The 19,489-nt window shown below is 46.1% G+C and overlaps 1 protein-coding gene and 4 pseudogenes across 1 annotated transcript; 3 read left to right on the forward strand and 2 right to left on the reverse strand.

Annotated features, from left to right (window-relative positions):
• Window positions 1–447: 447 nt before the first annotated feature.
• Window positions 448–2,882, reverse strand: LOC145953550 (uncharacterized; annotated as a pseudogene).
• Window positions 2,764–4,401, reverse strand: LOC145953212 (pentatricopeptide repeat-containing protein At5g66520-like; annotated as a pseudogene).
• Window positions 4,402–4,500: 99 nt separating this feature from the next.
• Window positions 4,501–6,039, forward strand: LOC145953211 (pentatricopeptide repeat-containing protein At5g66520 pseudogene; annotated as a pseudogene).
• Window positions 6,020–7,421, forward strand: LOC145953551 (uncharacterized; annotated as a pseudogene).
• A 1,442-nt stretch (window positions 7,422–8,863) lies between these two features.
• Window positions 8,864–9,487, forward strand: LOC145953552 (uncharacterized). Its single transcript, XM_083067528.1, has one exon. The coding sequence runs from the start codon at window positions 8,864–8,866 to the stop codon at window positions 9,485–9,487; it is 624 nt and encodes a 207-aa protein (XP_082923654.1).
• Window positions 9,488–19,489: the final 10,002 nt, after the last annotated feature.

Genomic DNA, 19,489 nt, shown 5'->3' on the forward strand with positions numbered 1-19,489 from the left:
CAGAAAAATTGAAAGTACATCCTTGGCCGAGTGAAGACTCGGGAGGGAAACCTTATCAGAAAAATCGAAGGTACATCCTTGGCCGAGTGACGACTCGGGAGGGAAACATTTTCAAGAAATCCAAAGGTACATCCTTGTCCGAGTGACGACTTGGAAGGGCAACCTTATCAGAAAAATCGAAGGTACATCCTTGGCCGAGTGACGACTTGGGAGGGAAACCTTTTCAAGAAATCCAAAGGTACATCCTTGGCCGAGCAACGACTAAGGAGGGAAACCTTATCAGGAAAGTCGAAGGTGCATCCTTGGCCGAGTGACAACTCGGGAGGAAAACCTTTTCAGAAAAACCGAAGGTACATCCTTGGCCGAGTGACGACTCGGGAGGGAAACCTTATCAGAAAAATCGAAGGTACATCCTTGGCCAAGTGAAGACTCGGGAGGGAAACCTTATCAGAAAAATCGAAGGTACCCTGAAGCAAAATGTACATGTCTAAGGGCACACTCGTAGTCTTCTAGTAACTGGAGGGCCGAACGAGAGCTTCGAGTTGATGCTTCAGAGGGGGGAGGTACCTGCAAAAGGCACTCCAACGCTCAAGTTAGGATGAACATAATTCTCAAGAGTAATAAATGAACAGTGACATTCCTCGTTTCCTGTGATTTATTTATACTACCTGTCATGGGCCTGAGCGGGGTGGGCCTGCTCTGACATTTACCGAATTAGGTAATACGATGTTAATCGGCTGGTTACTCCTTAATTGCGTGTTTATCTTTCGTTAACCATGATTATCATCCTAACTATTCTCTATTGGTCCTTGGCAGAGCCGACAGGGCACGATCGAGACAACCTCTATGGCCGAGCCGATAGGGAACGATTGAGACAACCTCTGGTGGAGCCGACAGGGCACAGTCGAGACAACCTCCTTGGCTGAGCCGATAGGGAACGGCCTAGACAACCTCTGGCCGAGCCGACAGGGCACAACCGAGACAACCTCTTTGGCCGAGCCGATAGGGAACGGCCGAGACAACCTCTGGCCGTGCTGACAGGGCACGACCAAGACAACCTCTCTAGTCGAACTGATAGGAACAGGGTTGAATTCTCCATGCTTCTCGGCCCCTTATCGAGCCGAAGTAGTGGCCGAGTCGATAGGAAAAGGTCAGGACAACCTCTTCATTCTCGGCCTTTGGCCGAGCCGATAGAAAGAGGGTTAGGTTGTCCCTAGTTTTCAGCCCTCTGCCGAGCCGAGGTCGTGTCGAGAATTGTGTCAAAGTCCGATAGGACATCACATGTCGGTCCACGTGGCCGATAGGACCCTTCAGGTACAGATGACACGGCATAAATTCAACCGATCGGACCAAAACGCCAAATATGATTGGGTATAGTAGAAATCCTCTATTAAATATTAATGAATAGAAATGGTGTCAATCAACTTTCAATAATTTTTCTTTTTAAACAAAGGATATTCCGGCTAAAAGTTAGGAACTAATTTACCTACATATTAAAATCCATTTAAAGGATCTGATATCTTCAACAAATGTTATTTGACACACTTAGATCTTAAAATGAAATCTCTAACCACATGTGGACATAATTACCTATTAATTATAACACACTATGTCAGCCAAATAATTTCATTTTTCCCAAATATTACACCTATATTGATTAAGCTTTGTGTGAGATAATAATAATCCCACATACACAACTAAATCTGCATCTGTACAAATGTAAATTGTATGGTTTTACGCAGTGAAAAGCAGCTTAACTCATAAACTTGAGCCCACTCCTGAAAGTAATGCAAGTCTGCTACCTAGAGGAGTTCTATCACATAGCATATATCACTACACATCAAAGGTGCACTGTTTGAACCTATCAATTACAGAGACTATGTGCTATTTCATTGGATTAATGACAACTCAAGGGAAGTTCAAATATAAATATTATCTATTCCCTGAACTGGGAAAGAATCCATGAAGAAAATAAGAAAGATAAAAGATCCTTTCCTCCCTGCCATGCCATGTTTCTTTTTAGGAAACATTCTTTTTTTTTTTCAGTCTATTTCTCAGACCTTTCAACTTTACTGAGATGAGCTTTCCTGTTGCTAATAGGGCATGAAAAAATTAGCCATCACCTTCGGCGTTGGAAAGGTTAAAATCATTGACAACAAATCAAGGGAAAATTATTGTACTACAATACCATACTACAACACCATTTACGAGCTGTGGGAACTGGGAAGATCTAATTTCTGGTGTCAATTTTAGAATATCTTAATAATAATAATAATAATAATATGCTACATTGTAATTAAGAATAACATAGAACAAACCCATTAAAGATCATACCCTCCATTTTCTTCATTTCCATTTCAGCTTTTCTTATCTGATGATTCTCCCACGGTTGCATCTTCACCTCTTCACAGTTGAACCTGGCTATATAATTAGCACATTCTGCCTCATCCCAAGGCATTGCTCGGCCTCTAGAGGACTCAAATTTCTAGATTGACCTGGGCGTGTTGATCCACCTCCACACTCTCAGAAACTTGCAACCCATTTGAGTTCTTGAGTAGCAATTGGTGTCATCTCAGTCCCCGTGCTCTAAAACATATTGATTGGACTTGGATAGGGTATTCTGAAGCCTCATTAGATAACCAAATTGACTCATCACATTCTAACCTTTCACTAGTAGTCATGAAACCATGGCAAGCATCATTTTTTTCCTCTTCCTTCTCGCTACTTAAGTAATAATCATTCTCCTTCTGTGGCAGAGAAAATATCAGACTCAAATCATCTGCATTTGAGTTTCTTGGCTTGCTTTTGGAGTGGCTTTTCTCTTATATGGACCAGAGGAAAATGTAAACTCCTCAGAAACAATCAAACAAAACCACCTCCATAAGCTAGAGGATCGGTGGAAGGTTATCATGGTATCAGAAAACAATCATTTGCTTTGGAATAATCCTCAAGTTTCCTTCCCAGGTGGTTTAATACTCGATACACTTCTCCGGAATAAGAGCTACTCCTATCATCAACAACAAACTTGTGAACAGTTTGATCAATCTCTATGAAACTCCAAGAAAAAACGGGTGGCACACCTCTCTCTTTCATCAATTTCCTCATCTCCAAAACACGCTCCCATTTTCCCACACTCGCATACACATTCGCCAGAAGAACGTACCTTCCACTATGCCCAGGCTCAAACTCCACCAAATACTCGCCAACCCTGTGTCCCAACTCAACATGACCGTGCAACAAACACCCCTTCAGCAAACACCCCCATATGGTTCCGTCCGCTTCCACTAGCATACTCTTAACAAACGCAAAGGCCTATTCAATTTCCCCACTCCGAGCCAAAACATCAACCACGCATCCATAGTGCTCAATCGACGCCACAATGCTGTATTCTTCACTCATATATCTAAACATCCTCATGGCACCACCACACAGGTCTCTGTGATTGCACGCATTGAGAACCGTAATGAAAGTAACCGCACTGGGCCTGGGCCCAACCTTCTCCATCTTCGCAAACAGCCCAAGCGCCTCGCGGTTCCTGGCGTTAATAGCCAAGCCCAATATCATAGCACTCCATGCATCAACGTCTTTGGTTTTCATCTTACCGAATACCTCCTCGGCCGGTTGCACGCACCCGCATTTGGTGTAGAAATCGATCAACGCAGTACCGAGGTGGAGTTCATATTTCTCTACCCCGTGTTGCCGGTCCACGTAGGCGTGAATCCACTTCCCTTCTCCAAACGCGTCGATGGCTGCACACGCGCTGAGAGCACTCACCAAGAGGGAGCCGTTCGGCTTCACGAATGCCTTGAGGTCGCGGAAGAGCTAAATCGCCTCGCGGAAGAGGCCGTTTCTGACGTAGCCAGACACCATTGCGCTAAACGACATGTCGTTGGCGTGGGGACTTTCGTCGAACACGCGGCGCGCAACGCGCGTGTCTCTGAGGCTGGAGTAGGCGCTGAGGACGGAGGAGATGACGTGGAAGTGGGTGACATGGTCGTGCCTGAGGATGTGGGAGTGGAGCTGGAGGAGGAAGGGGAGAGAGGGGGAAGCTTTGGGGAGGAGGGCGAAGGTGCGGGCGTTGGGGCGGACGGCGTCGTTTAGCATTTGGGAGAAGGAGGAGGCAGCGCGGTGGAGGTGGTGGCGGCGGGAGAAGGCGGTTATGATGGCGTTGTAGTCGAAGACGGTGGGGAGGGGGATATGGGTGAAAATGGTGAGGGCGTAGCGGAGTTCGGCGTGGGCGCAGAAGGCTAGGAGTTTGCTTGCGACGAAGGCGAAGCGAGCGAGGCCGTGGGTGATGGCGTGAGCGTGGATTTGCTTCATTTCTCTCATGCTTGAGCATTTCTCCAGGAGACGAATGCATGGAGATGGAATGTGTATGTGTGTGTGAGGGATTGGGCTCATAGCAAAAAGCTAGCTCCGAGGGAGAGTAGCTCAGGTACCTGACAGAGAAATCTGCTTTTGGGTACCTGAGCTACTCTCCCTTTGAGCTAGCTCTTTGCTATGAGCCCAATCCTTCACACACACAGACACATTCCATCTCCATGCATTCGTCTCCTGGAGCAATGCTCAAGTATGAGAGAAATGAAGCAAATCCACGCTCACGCCATCACCCACGGCCTCGCTCGCTTCGCCTTCGTCGCAAGCAAACTCCTAGCCTTCTGCGCCCACGCCGAACTCCGCTACGCCCTCACCATTTTCACCCACATCCCCCTCCCCACCGTCTTCGACTACAACGCCATCATAACCGCCTTCTCCCGCCGCCACCACCTCCACCGCGCCGCCTCCCTCTTCCCCCAAATGCTAAACGACGTCGTCCGCCCCAACGCCCGCACCTTCTCCCTCCTCCCCAAGGCCTCCCCCTCTCTCCCCTTCCTCCTCCAGCTCCACTCCCACATCCTCAGGCGCGGCCACGTCACCCACTTCCACGCCATCTCCTCCCTCCTCAGCGCCTACTCCAGCCTCGGAGCCACGCGCGTCGCGCGCCGCGTGATCGACGAAAGTCCCCACGCCAACGACGTGTTGTTTAGCGCAATGGTGTCTGGCTACGTCAGAAACGGCCTCTTCCGCGAGGCGATTGAGCTCTTCCGCGACCTCAAGGCGTTCGTGAAGCCGAACGGCTCCCTCTTGGTGAGTGCTCTCAGCGCGTGTGCAGCCGTCGGCGCGTTTGGAGAAGGGAAGTGGATTCACGCCTACGTGGACCGACAACACGGGGTAGAGAAATATGAACTCCACCTCGGAACTGCGTTGATCGATTTCTACACCAAATGCGAGTGCATGCAACCGGCCAAGGAAGTATTCGGTAAGATGAAAACCAAAGACGTTGCTGCGTGGAGTGCTATGATATTGGGCTTGGCTATTAACGCCAGGAACCGCGAGGCGCTTGGGCTGTTTGCGGAGATGGAGAAGGTTGGGCTCAGGCCCAATGCGATTACTTTCATTGCGGTTCTCACTGCGTGCAATCATAGAGACCTGTGTGGTGGTGCCATGAGGATGTTTAGATATATGAGTGAAAAATACGGCATTGTGGCGTCGATTGAGCAGTATGGATGCGTGGTTGATGTTTTGGCTCGGAGTGGGGAAATTGAAGAGGCCTTTGCGTTTGTTAAGAGTATGCCAGTGGAAGCGGACGGAGCCATATGGGGGTGTTTGCTGAAGGGGTGTTTGTTGCACGGTCATGTTGAGTTGGGACACAGGGTTGGCGAGTATTTGGTGGAGTTTGAGCCTGGGCATAGTGGAAGGTACGTTCTTCTGGCGAATGTGTATGCGAGTGTGGGAAAATGGGAGCGTGTTTTGGAGATGAGGAAATTGATGAAAGAGAGAGGTGTGCCACCCGTTTTTTCTTGGAGTTTCATAGAGATTGATCAAACTGTTCACAAGTTTATTGTTGATGATAGGAGTAGCTCTTATTCCGGAGAAGTGTATCGAGTATTAAACCACCTGGGAAGGAAACTTGAGGATTATTCCAAAGCAAATGATTGTTTTCTGATACCATGATAACCTTCCACCGATCCTCTGGCTTATGGAGGTGGTTTTGTTTGATTGTTTCCGAGGAGTTTACATTTTCCTCTGGTCCATATAAGAGAAAAGCCACTCCAAAAGCAAGCCAAGAAACTCAAATGCAGATGATTTGAGTCTGATATTTTCTCTGCCACAGAAGGAGAATGATTATTACTTAAGTAGCGAGAAGGAAGAGGAAAAAAATGATGTTTGCCATGGTTTCATGACTACTAGTGAAAGGTTAGAATGTGATGAGTCAATTTGGTTATCCAATGAGGCTTCAGAATACCCTATCCAAGTCCAATCAATATGTTTTAGAGCACGGGGACTGAGATGACACCAATTGCTACTCAAGAACTCAAATGGGTTGCAAGTTTCTGAGAGTGTGGAGGTGGATCAACACGCCCTTGCAAGAGGGTTGAAGGTCAATCTAGAAATTTGAGTTCTCTAGAGGCCGAGCAATGCCTTGGGATGAGGCAGAATGTGCTAATTATATAGCCAGGTTCAACTGTGAAGAGGTGAAGATGCAACCATGGGAGAATCATCAGATAAGAAAAGCTGAAATGGAAATGAAGAAAATGGAGGGTATGATCTTTAATGGGTTTGTTCTATGTTATTCTTAATTACAATGTAGCATATTATTATTATTATTATTATTATTATTAAGATATTCTAAAATTGACACCAGAAATTAGATCTTCCCAGTTCCCACAGCTCGTAAATGGTGTTGTAGTATGGTATTGTAGTACAATAATTTTCCCTTGATTTGTTGTCAATGATTTTAACCTTTCCAACGCCGAAGGTGATGGCTAATTTTTTCATGCCCTGGTAGCAACAGGAAAGCTCATCTCAGTAGAGTTGAAAGGTCTGAGAAATAGACTGAAAAAAAAAAAGAATTTTTCCTAAAAAGAAACATGGCATGGCAGGGAGGAAGGGATCTTTTATCTTTCTTATTTTCTTCATGGATTCTTTCCCAGTTCAGGGAATAGATAATATTTATATTTGAACTTCCCTTGAGTTGTCATTAATCCAATGAAATAGCACATAGTCTCTGTAATTGATAGGTTCAAAACAGTGCACCTTTGATTGTAGTGATATATGCTATGTGATAGAACTCCTCTAGGTAGCAGACTTGCATTGCTTTCAGGAGTGGGCTCAAGTTTATGAGTTAAGCTGCTTTTCACTGCGTACAACCATATAATTTACATTTGTACAGATGCAGATTTAGTTGTGTATGTGGGATTATTATTATCTCACACAAAGCTTAATCAATATAGGTGTAATATTTGGGAAAAATGAAATTATTTGGCTGACATAGTGTGTTATAATTAATAGGTAATTATGTCCACATGTGGTTAGAGATTTCATTTTAAGATCTAGGTGTGTCAAATAACATTTGTTGAAGATATCAGATCCTTTAAATGGATTTTAATATGTAGGTAAATTAGTTCCTAACTTTTAGTCGGAATATCCTTTGTTTAAAAAGAAAAATTATTGAAAGTTGATTGACACCATTTCTATTCATTAATATTTAATAGAGGATTTCTACTATACCCAATCATATTTGGCGTTTTGGTCTGATCGGTTGAATTTATGCTGTGTCATCTGTACCCGAAGGGGCCTATCGGCCACGTGGACTGACATGTGATGTCCTATCAGACTTCGACACAATTCTCGACACGACCTCGGCTCGGCAGAGGGTCGAAAACTAGGGACAACCTAACCCTCTTTCTATCGGCTCGGCCAAAGGCCGAGAACGAAGAGGTTGTCCTGACCTTTTCCTATCAACTCGACCACTAGTTCGGCTCGATAAGGGGCCGAGAAGCATGGAGAATTCAACCCTGTTCCTATCAGTTCGACCAGAGAGGTTGTCTTGGTCGTGCCCTGTCAGCTCGGCTAGAGCTTGTCTCGATCGTTCCCTATCGGCTCGGCCAAAGAGGTTGTCTCGGTTGTGCCCTGTCGGCTCGGCCAGAGGTTGTCTCGGCCGTTCCCTATCGGCTCAGCCAAGGAGGTTGTCTCGACTGTGCCTTATCGGCTCGGCTAGAGGTTGTCTCGACCGTTCCCTATCGGCTCGGCCATAGAGGTTGTCTCAATCGTGCCCTATCGGCTCTACCAAGGACCAATAGAGAATAGTTAGGATGATAATCATGGTTAACGAAAGACAAACACGCAATTAAGGAGTAACCAGTCGATTAACATCGTATTACCTAATTCGGTAAATGTCAGAGAAGGCCCACCTCGCTCAGGCCCATGACAGGTAGTATAAATAAGTCACACGAAACGAGGTATGTCACTGTTCATTTATTACTCTTGAGAATTATGCTCATCCTGACTTGAGCGTTGGAGTGCCTTTTACAGGTACCTCTCCCCTCTGAAGCATCGACTCAAAGCTCTCATTCGGCCCTCCAGTTACTAGAAGCCTACGAGTGTGCCCTTAGACATGTACATTTTGGCGCCCAGCGTGGGGCCGAACCGAGACACTTAAGAAGACCAACTGAGTGAGAGCATTATGGTAAAGACAAGGAAGACCAACACCGAAGACCACCGATCTGAAGACGAACACCGATCCGAGGCAGACAATGCCGAGACAGTTGACGAGACAAACATGGTCGAAGTGGTACGGCAAATGAAGGAGGAAATGGCCGCCATGAAGCAACAACGAAAGAATGATGCTCGCGAAATGGCCGCCTTGAGGGAAGAGAACGCCGCCCTGAAACACCAAAATTAAGATCCCACGCAGAAACCCTCCGAGCCGACCCACACTTAGGGATCATTCCACTCACTCGAACATCATACCTCCATTCCTCGTACTTCTGTTGCCGCCCTAGGAAACCATGCCTCGACTGCTCAGGCACCTGGCCAACCCATGCACACCGTGCTGGCCGAAGCACACCGACACCCCTTCACCCCAAACATCATGCAATCTTCATTTCTTGATCATTGGAAGTCCCTACCATTAGACAAGTATGACGGGACGACCGATCCAAACGAGCATGTCGACATCTTTTTGACCCAAGTTACCCTCAGCACTACCGATGACGCTGTCCTGTGCCGAATCTTTCCAACATCGCTAAAGGGCCAAGCATTAAGCTGGTTCACTCGACTCCCGGCCAACTCGATTGACTCTTTCAACACGTTGGCCTCCCAATTTACCATTCAATTCTCCACTAGCCGGCCTCATCAATTAACTTCCCTGGCATTGGTGAGCATTCGGCAAGAGAAGAAGGAATCTCTTCGGACTTTCATGAGCCGATTCAATAAAGCGACATTGGAAATTCGAGACCTGAACCTGGCTGTGGCACTTCACCACCTCACCACAGCGTTGAAGTCGGGACCTTTTGCCAACAGTATCTACAAGAAGCCACCGACTGACATAGACGACTTAAGAAGACGAGCCGACAAGTACATGCAGATGGAAGAGCTAGCTGATTTCCGCAACCAAGCTCGAGCTGAAACTATGGGAGAGACAGAGAAACTGATGTATGTTTGAAATGATGTATACACAAAGGACTTTTTTCTTTACTGTTTGCTCGAATATTAACTCAGAAGGTTTCCCTCCCGAGTCGTCACTCGACCAAGGATGTACTTTCGTTTTTTCTGAAAAGGTTTCCCTCCCGAGTCGTCACTCGGCCAAGGATGTACCTTCAACTTTCTTGAAAAGGTTTCCCTCCCGAGTCGTCACTCGACCAAGGATGTACCTTCTTTTCTAATAAGGTTTCCCTCTCGAGTCGTCACTCGACAAAGGATGTACCTTCGATTTTTCTAATAAGGTTTCCCTCCCGAGTCGTCACTCGGCCAAGGATGTACCTTCGGTTTTTCTGAAAAGGTTTTCCTCCCGAGTCGTCACTCGGCCAAGGATGCACTGTCGCCACCGGCCCGAAACGGGCTTTCGGCATTCGCGAAGGATGGTTGGACTCGTTTATTTGTTTTAAAAAAATGTGGATTGCTAGAATGACTTATTCTCAAACTGAGATCTCGTCAAACGAGCAATTTTATTAAAAGGCTCACTAATCCATATTAATCCCAAGCGGGACCCTCCATGGATTAGTGGTTTTCATAAAGAGAGGGTTCGTGGAGTCGCCACCAATGTTTTACTCAAAACATTGGAAAAAGGGATAAGACAATTGATTTAAAAATCAACTTTGGCCACTACAACCAGAGTTGGGTAAGGGAGTCGGTTACGCGTGGGGAAGGTGTTAGCACCCCACGGCGCCCCTTTCGGGTTCCCTATGACAGATTATTTTTAAAAGAACAGTATAAAATTACTAAATTACCCCTATTTATTCTAAACAATTATGAATTGACTATCTACATGATGACAGTTTAAATATGCACACAGAAAGCAGTAAAAGGAAGGATTGAAGGGAAACCTCTTGAAGCGTGCTTTTTATAAAAAATGAACTGGGAAGCGTTTTGGCGTTCCCTCGCTCTACAAGCCCGCTCCTCGCTCTCCTAGAACAAAATTTTAACTAAGGGAATCAAAGAGATTTCCCCTCGACTAGGTTCGATCCTCAAGCAAAATGGCTCGGGGCTCAAGAACTTCGTCGGATCAACTCTCCGAGTGATTTCTAGGGCAGAACACTGCTCAAAAACCCCAGAATACTCAAGGAGAGGGTTCAAACTATGTTGAAAAGTCCGGAATGACGTCCAATTGACGTCATATTTATAGGGAATAGGCGCAGTACGGCCTACAGGGCCAATACGGCCGTATTGAAATTTTTGAACTTCAATACGGTCGTATTGGGGTTCAATACGGTCGTATTGAAAGTCAGAAATTTCAATACGCCCGTATTGAGTTCGCAGCGGTCGTATTGAAGTGTCAATACGGTCGTACTGACTTCAGTATGGCCGTATTGAAGCTTCAATACGGCCGTATTGAGTTCAGTACGGCCGTATTGGGCTTTTTCCCTCCACTTCTTTATTTTGAGCTATTCTAAGACCTCTGGACCTACAGAGAACCCTCCTAGGGCCTTCGAGGAGTCCTTCTGGCTGATTATCCTTCAGTCTTCGAGAGTCTTCAAGCTTTATTTCCGACCCGGACAATTTTAGGGGTCTACAGCTGCCCCCCCTTTACTTAGTCGGACGGCCTCTTGGTGTATCGGCTGACAAGTAAAGGAGTTGACCCAATTGTCTGGGTATTGTGCCGACCTTCTGACTTGTAGCGTCTTCCGGTGGGAAAATGTTGAGTAGCCTCTCCAGGTGGGTGCATACCTCGGCGCTTCTGACATCCTCGGTAGCTGAGTTTACCTTCTCCAAGGCCAACTTCACTCGACGCCCGAGCCGGAAGTTGGACATCAACGCGCCTCTGATGACGCTGATGGTTGAGTACCGCCTCTCCAGGCTTAGCTTCACTCTTTGTTCGAGCCGGAAACCAAGCACCTTTGCGACGACGGTGAGCAGTGTGAGTTTTGCCTCTCCAGGCCTTGCTTTGCTTGTTGCCCAAGCTGGAAGCTGTGAGTACCGTCTCTCCAGGCTTAACTTCACTCTTTGTTCGAGCCGGAAGCTAAGCACCTTTGTGACGACGGTGAGCAGTATGAGTTTTGCCTCTCCAGGCCTTGCTTTGCTTGTTGCCCAAGCTGGAAGCTGTAAGTACCGTCTCTCCAGGCTTAACTTCACTCTTTGTTCGAGCCGGAAGCTAAGCACCTTTGTGACGACGGTGAGCAGTATGAGTTTTGCCTCTCCAGGCCTTGCTTTGCTTGTTGCCCAAGCTGGAAGCTGTAAGTACCGTCTCTCCAGGCTTAGCTTCACTCTTTGTTCGAGCCGGAAGCTAAGTACCTTTATGACAACGGTAGGCGGTGAGTACCCTTTTTCAGAGATAGCTTCGCTCATTGTCCGAGCCGGAAGCTGCATACCTCCGTGTTTGTGACGACGGGGTAGCGTGAATATCTCCTTTCCAGGGATTCGTGACGATTTTGTCTCCACAGTCCACGGTGCTGCTTCGACGGTTGTTTCTGATTTTGTGCCACTAAGGGCTGGATAACGCAGGGATCCGTCTAGGGGATGTGCAGTTACTCATAGGTTCTTGTGCCCCAACTTTCTATAGCGTAGTTGGTTCCCACTGGGGAATTTCTGATTCCTTTGGGTGTAGACACAAAGATGCTCTTTCTGATGTGAGCGGTGCCTTATGATTGGCTGACGTCCTTTCGACGTTGGTGGAGTATCCCGGTTATCCTTGTTCGGGTGTCTCTTTTGGTTTTCTGATTTTGCTGCCTCTGTGTAGGCTGTTATCCACTGGGGGATATTGTCGTTGATTTTGATTAGCCTCTTCTGTTAGGCGTATCAGCTTGACGTTCAATGATTGGCTAAGAGCCAGATTCCACTTGGGGAATGATCATTGATTTTTATTTTCTTCTCCTTCTGCAGGGATGCCTCTTGAGTAGGCGACTGGGGATTTGGGGATCTTATGTATCCCAGAGTATTATTTAGGAAGCCTCTACAGGCTTAGCCTCACTCGACACTTGAGTTGGAGAGCTATCTTCACTGAGGCAGTTTAAGTCCTTTGACTTGGATATTCTGCTTGGGTGATCGTACTTCCATTGGGAATGTTGTCGATCTTGTTTTGATAGCTCTTGCTGGGGATTTTGAGTCCAAGAGCGTGAGTTGAGGTTTCTCTGGGGAGTATTATTTCTGCGAGCCTCTCCAGGCTCAATTATTTTGAGATGTGGGGGATGAGGAGTATTGTTTCGGCAAGCCTCTCCAGGCTCAGTTATTCTGTGCGAACTGGTTGTTGGATTTTCTGTATCCTTGCCTTTTTTATTTTTTGGCTTTTTCTGTATTTTGCCTTTTTCTTTATGTTTTTGGCTTTTGCGGTATAGAATTTAAATTGCTAGAGAATTTTGAATTCAAAAGTGGCAAATTTCATTAAAAATGAATTTGTACAAGAAAAATTTGGGAAATGGGGCTAAGCCCAACCAAACTAGTACATGAAAAAGCACTAAAACAGAAGCCAGTCTTCACTCCTCTGCTGGCGGGTCCTGTGGCGAGTCCGGGAAGCGGCGATGCATCCAGACGGAGAGGTTGTCGAACCCCTGCACCAAGGTATCTAGTCGAGCATCGGTACTCTGCTGCCATGTACCGACACTATGCTGAAAAGCATCGAATCGCGTGTCGATGCTCTGCTGAAAAGCATCGAATCGCGTGTCAATGCTCTGCTGCAGTGTGTCGAAGCGGGCGTCAAAGTATCCCCTGTCCGACCGTGACGTGCTAGCCTCTGGCTGCGGGGTGTCGCCTCCCTCAAAGTCGAGATTGTTGAGGAGGTCGTCGAAGGTCTCGAGGCCATCTACTCGCACAAACCCCCCTCCTGGCGATCTAGCGATGATCTTCATGTTGATCAGGGTGGAGGCACCAATCAACTTTGGCGCCAACGCCCCTGGCTCCGCACCATCGGGACATCCCCATGTCTCCGCCAGCTGTGAGAGGAGTGGGGCAACCAAGATGTACCCCTGTCTGGACTCTCCTCCCTCTCGTATCCCAAACTTCTTCACGTGCTCAAGGAAGAAATATCCAGGGTTGGCCTTCCGGCCGGTGGCCATGCAGTATAAGGCCAGCAGATCCGGTCGTGTAATCGACTCCTGACTCTTGGACCTGCCATGAATGGTACTGGTGAGGATCTTATGACAGATCCTAAGAGCAGTCGGGAGCCGGGAGCCCTTCACCCCTGAATGATAATCCCGTCGGCCAGTGAGCAAACTCCACATCTCAACCGGAGTCCACTGATCAGGCCACTCACATATGGCATCTCGGAAGGCCAGCTGATCAGTGCGGCTGAAAAACCCTGCCTGGACGTTGAACTCGTCCAACGTCAGCGTGCGGTATCCTTCATTCATCCAGAAATCCACCGCGCAAACATCCTCCCCGTAGCTGTTAGTCGACTCCGTGACGCCGACTGTGGCCAAGAACTCCTTCGTGGCCGTCAAATATAGCTGGGATGGTGGATTAAGGACAAATCCCCATCCTATAGCGTCGAAGTAGTTCCTGACATCATTCTCCAAGCCCACCGCTTGGAGAAGCTCAAAGTCGAGCACTCTTGACGGCTCGATGGTGAACGTCTCTATGAGCTGCAGACGGTCTCGGTGTCGGTCTGTCATTACACGTCTGGCCGGGGCTCTCTGCCTTTTGCGAGAAGATTCTGCCATTTCCGATAATCTCTCTAGGAATGCACTCACAAGCAAGGAATGTGGAGAATGAAGAAAGGTATGCAAAATGAGGGAGGGGAAGCCTTTATTTATAGGCAAAATTCCGCCAATACGGCCCGTATTGGATTCAATACGGCCGTATTGGCCTTTCCGTTGATGTACAAAATCTACAACCAATACGGACCGTATTGGATTCAATACGATCGTATTGGGATTCAATACGATCGTACTGGATTGTAATACGCCCGTATTGGAGTTGAAACGTTGTGCTTAACGTTAACTCCAATACGACCGTATTAATACCAATACGGGCGTATTGGATTTTTTCTGATTTTATGGTTTTTTTTTTTTTTTTTTTTTTTTTTTTTTTTTTTTTATAAACAGAGAATAAGTGGTCTTCTAGTACACCTATCATCTGTATGTATGTATGCGAATGAGATGCACCTAATTCTATTTGATTCAGTTTTTCAAAAGAATTAATCGATGCGTTCTTTGTTTGGATCTTGCCATTCCTCCAGACAGACTGTGCTTTGCCGATTTCTGTAACCGAGGAATGATGCGTATTTGTTTTTTGGTGTTATCAACCAAATGATTCTCCCTTCCTTTAGAAGATGTGTCAACCCTCTTATTGACCACTATATCTCCATGTTTCCACTAGATTATTCAAAAATCGTTAGGGACAAGAGAGAAAAGAAGGAAAAGGTATATTTTTCAAAAGTTTGTGTTTTAGAGGGGATTGTTTTATTTTTGAAAAATGGATTTTGTAGGAATGGCTGGCCATGGTAGGCTTATGTGTTTAGGCTTGTTCGATTAAACACTTATGAGGTTAAGCACATCTTTGTTATTAATGATTGTGCTTTGACAACTTGGATAGCTTTTCTTGAGCCCCTTGTTGAATTCAATTGATGGTACCATCATGGATTTATTATTATTCTTTTTCTTTTTGATGACCCTTACTTTTGCCTAAAACACCCATTTGTGATGTCTTAGCGGGCTTTTGTTTTTGTTCATTATTTTGTAACCCTAATTTTTGCCTAGGTCACCCTTTTCGTGGGATTCCTAGCGGGTTTTTGTAACCCTAACTTTTGCCTAGGTCACCCTTTTGTGGGATTCCTAGCGGGTCTTTTGGTCTTATTTTGTAACCCTAACTTTTGCCTAGGTCACCCTTTTGTGGGATTCCTAGCGGGTCTTTTGCTCTTTAGGATTTCTTTATCCATGATGGCACTTATTGAGGCCAAGAAAAGGTGCTCCAAGTTGACACACACACTTCCACATAAAAATGATGTGGGTTTATTATTATTAAGATGATTTTAACCTCATTCATGTTTATTCAAACAGGGTTAAAATAATGTGGTCTAGAATTTTATTGCAAGCGAGAAAAGAAGCAATAAAGAATTAATGAAGAATGATTTTATTATAATCATAATGGAAACATGTGCCCTATCGAGGCTTGGGGGTCGGGCTGTCCCCAAGGAGTGATCTCTAATAGTCACTGAATTTACACATCCCTATTAGAAGGAAAAGGACACTTGATGACGACGACCGGCCTTGACGTTTGTGAACCAGCCTTCTTAAAGATCTGGCTTAAAGAACGTTGAGAAGGATCTTGATTCCTCTTCGTTCTTTGATCTTTAACAGGGTTGTATCCTAACCCTTGTTTCCCCGGATTGTCCTTGATAATAGGTAGCTCCGGGATTCCTTGGGAGTACTTGCCCAATCCTTGTCCTGGCAAGTATCCGTTCTTTGTGAGCATATGGGCTACCTTCCTCATTTCTCGGGGAAACGTTTCAACATTGGCAATTTCCAATGCTTGGAAGGCGGTTTCCAAAGCTTCCTCTGCTGCATCCACATAAGGTATGTTGGATGGCTTGCTGATGAGTATGTCATCTTCAGCTTGTACAGTCACCAGTTTGTCACCCACAATGAATTTGACTTTTTGGTGGAGCGTAGAGGGCACAGCTTTCGCATCATGAATCCAAGGTCGGCCTAGGAGACAGCTGTATGCAGGAGTAATATCCATCACTTGGAATTCGACGTTGAAGATGGTAGGTCCAATTTGGATCGGAAGATTGACTTCTCCCACCACTTCTCTCTTAGAACCGTCGAAAGCTCGAACGATCATGTTGCTCGGGCGCATTTGGACTCCCTTGATTGCCACTTGATCAAGAGTTCTTTTGGGCATCACATTCAAGGAAGATCCGTTATCCACCAAGACTTTTGCGATGTGGTACTCCTTGCACTTTACAGAGATGTGCAAGGGTTTGTTGTGATTAGGTCCCTCGGCGGGGATTTCTTCATCGGTGAAAGTGAGGTGGTCATTAGCCGTGATGTGGCTAACAATTCCCTCAAACTTGTCTTGGGAGATGGTATGCGACACATATGCCTCGTTCAAGACCTTCAACAGAGCTTGCCGATGCGGTTCGGAGCTTAGGATCAATGACAACAAAGTGATCTTTGCTGGTGTCTTGTGAAGTTGATCCACAATGGAGTACTCGCTTTGTTTGATGAATTTTAACAGCTCATCAGTCTCCTCCTCGGATTCTCTATCTTCCTCGGTTTTCTCCTTTTCTTTTCCTTTATTCTTGGGAGTTTTATCGTGCAGATCTTCGGGAGTGTAGATCCTGCCACTCCTAGTCATGCCCCCAAGTCCAGCGATGTTGGAGATATCACTGCCGGTAGAAGTATGGATGTCGTATATCCATGGCACAGCCTTATTTGATTCGTAAGGGAAAGGTCTTGGAGCGACAATCCTTAACGGCGTGGGGCCTTCCCCTTTTTCTATCTTGACTACCAACAACGGCGTCGTCGTGTGTTCGCTTTGCGTAGTTGTTGGTTTGCATTTTATCACAAATGGCGTGCGATCCATTCTGAACATACACATCGATTAATTCTTTCTTTTTATTAATCTTTATTATTAATTACTAGGAGAGATAAATGCAAAATGAATGACTAATGAGATGCAAAGGCGATAAATCTCAAGAATTCGATTTTATTCATTGAAGAAAGTGCACAACTTTTTATACAATGCTTTGAAGCAATTTTTTACAAAAAGAGAAAAGCCGGTAGAAACCCACAGGCGGGTTCATACGTCGTTGCCATTCTTCTTCGGCTTCCTCAACATGGCGTGCCATTGCTTCAACTTGCAAGTGGACGGCTTGGCTCATATCATCACAAGTCTTCTGAGCCTCCTTCGCTTTCTGAGTGTGATAGTTGATCATGGCCTGCAGCTCGTTCAGCTCGTCTTCGGCTCGATCTTTCTCCTCTTGGAGTTTAGCCATTCGTGCCAATCCTTCCCTTTCCTTTTTGCGGAAGTCGGAAAGGTTTGCGGCTTGTCGTTGAGCGACCTCCCGCCATTTCTGTGCGTCGGATCGAGTCGATAGCAAGTCCTCTTGCATGTCCCTGATCAACTGTGCCTGCTTTGCACGTTCGGCTTCCAGATGCGCTATCTTTGCGTTGACTTCTTGGAGTTGACTACTCGGTTCAATTTTTTGCATTTTGGATGCCCGAGTAGTCTCCTCATTGAGGTTAGCACACTCATCCTTGAGCCGCTCTATCTCGTGGTCTTTCTTCTTGCATTGCCTTTGAAGACCGTCAATAGTAAAACTGGATTCTTCATTTTTCTCTTCAAGAACTCTCATTTGAGCTCCCATAATTTCCAGCTTTTTGGTCAAGGCGTCGACTTGTTCTTGCAATGCCTTCCTTGTTGCTGTGGTTGCACAAGAAGTGGATGGTTGAGGCACCCCCCTCTTGCTCCTCCATTCCTCATAATCAATGGAGACGGATACCCGAGGCTTTCCAAGTTCGAGATCTCCCTCATAGGTTGGTCTCTCCCACGCTCTTATGACGGAGTGCATATCCCTTTGATGTTCGGAATCATAGGAGAAACACGACCCTCCAAGCTCCTCTTTAGTAGGAATAATTTGGGTCCTCATTAGCTGTCTCATAACCAATTTAGGCGAGTAGGCTATGCAACCTCTGAGGCCCATCAATGGTATGCTTGGATAACTGCCGCATCTCGTCAATATATGGCTCGGATGGAACCAAGGGCAAACCCATGTGAAGTGATTAATGTTCCACTGTTCCATTTCTTCCTTCCACTCGGAAGCATATCGGCGGCGTACGGGGATCTTGGAGAAACTCCTCAATGGATCGGGCAAGGTCCCCATATGACTAGAAGCATAGAAGTGTGTAATGCCCCATACATACAGCAAGGAGGTGCAGCATCGAATGGTTTTCCCTTGCTTCTGTTGAGACAAATGAACAGAGAGCAAGGTGTCGGCAAGAATGGCAGGCACGGGACTCTTCATGTGTACGTCCCAAGCGAAGAAAGCGTCCATTGCAGCATGGTCCACTGTGTTAGCGTAGAAGGGGAAAAGGATCATCCCAAATACAGCTAATGCTAGAGTCTTGTTGAAAGCTAACCAATCTCCCTCACCAGCCAAGGAAGAAAGGTGGTCTTCAATCATAGCAAGCTTCCAACCTTTAACATTGCCGTTCCCCACCAAGGCAGCTGATCGTGATGGTAATTTGACCTGAGTGGCAACTCTCTCCACGGCCACATGGTTATCATGAAAGATATAGACCCCAGCTGATTTGGGCCATCGTAGCATGAGCTCGTATTCTTCGAGAGTAGGAACTAGGTCAAACTGGGGGAACTCGAAACAATGTAGATCGAGACTCCAAAAGTGGACCAATGCTCTCAGAAAGGATGGATCTACACAAATCTTCATTAAGTCGAGAACTCGTCCATAGGATTTTTCAAACTCCAAACGAGCCTCTCGTGGCATCAAGGTACAGAGGTGATCCAATCTCTCGGCACGGTATAATAAGAAGTCCACTTTCTTCAATTGCCCTTGCACTCCCCTAGATCCCTCCATGATCTACAGTAAAATGCATGATATGAGATGATGGAGATGAATATGCATGCATAGTGTTTATTTAACTAGGCATTATCATGTTTCTTGGGATTTTCCTAACATGATGCATGATATTGCTTGGTTTGGGTAAATATTATTTTTTGTATTTTGTATTTTTTTTTTTGGTGAAAAGGGAAACTGTCTACATGAATGTGATGAGGGTAGATGTCAACACCATGCACTAGAAGATCCTTATTTCTATTTATTTTTATTTTACTAGGAATATTGTATGTTTAAAGAATGCAAATGTATGCTCATACAATGTCACATAGTCAATGCACAGACAATTCACTCATCCACGAACAGTCACGAGCGAATTACGAGGTAGGGGTCTCCTGCAGAAAAGTGCATATTCAAGGAGGATCTAACTGTTCTCACTTGGTCAAAGGCCCCCAAGGTGCCCCCATTATAGGGACCCAATTCCTCTTGTCGTAGGTCGAT

This window comes from Cajanus cajan, chromosome 11 (genome assembly GCF_000230855.2).
Source record: "Cajanus cajan strain Asha chromosome 11, NIPB_CcT2T_4, whole genome shotgun sequence".
In the NCBI taxonomy this organism is placed as follows: Eukaryota; Viridiplantae; Streptophyta; class Magnoliopsida; order Fabales; family Fabaceae; genus Cajanus; species Cajanus cajan.

What these genes read in the sequence shown, in the direction of transcription:
- LOC145953552 (XM_083067528.1), top strand. Translation starts at nt 8,864, where the DNA reads ATGCACACCGTGCTGGCCGAAGCACACCGACACCCCTTCACCCCAAAC.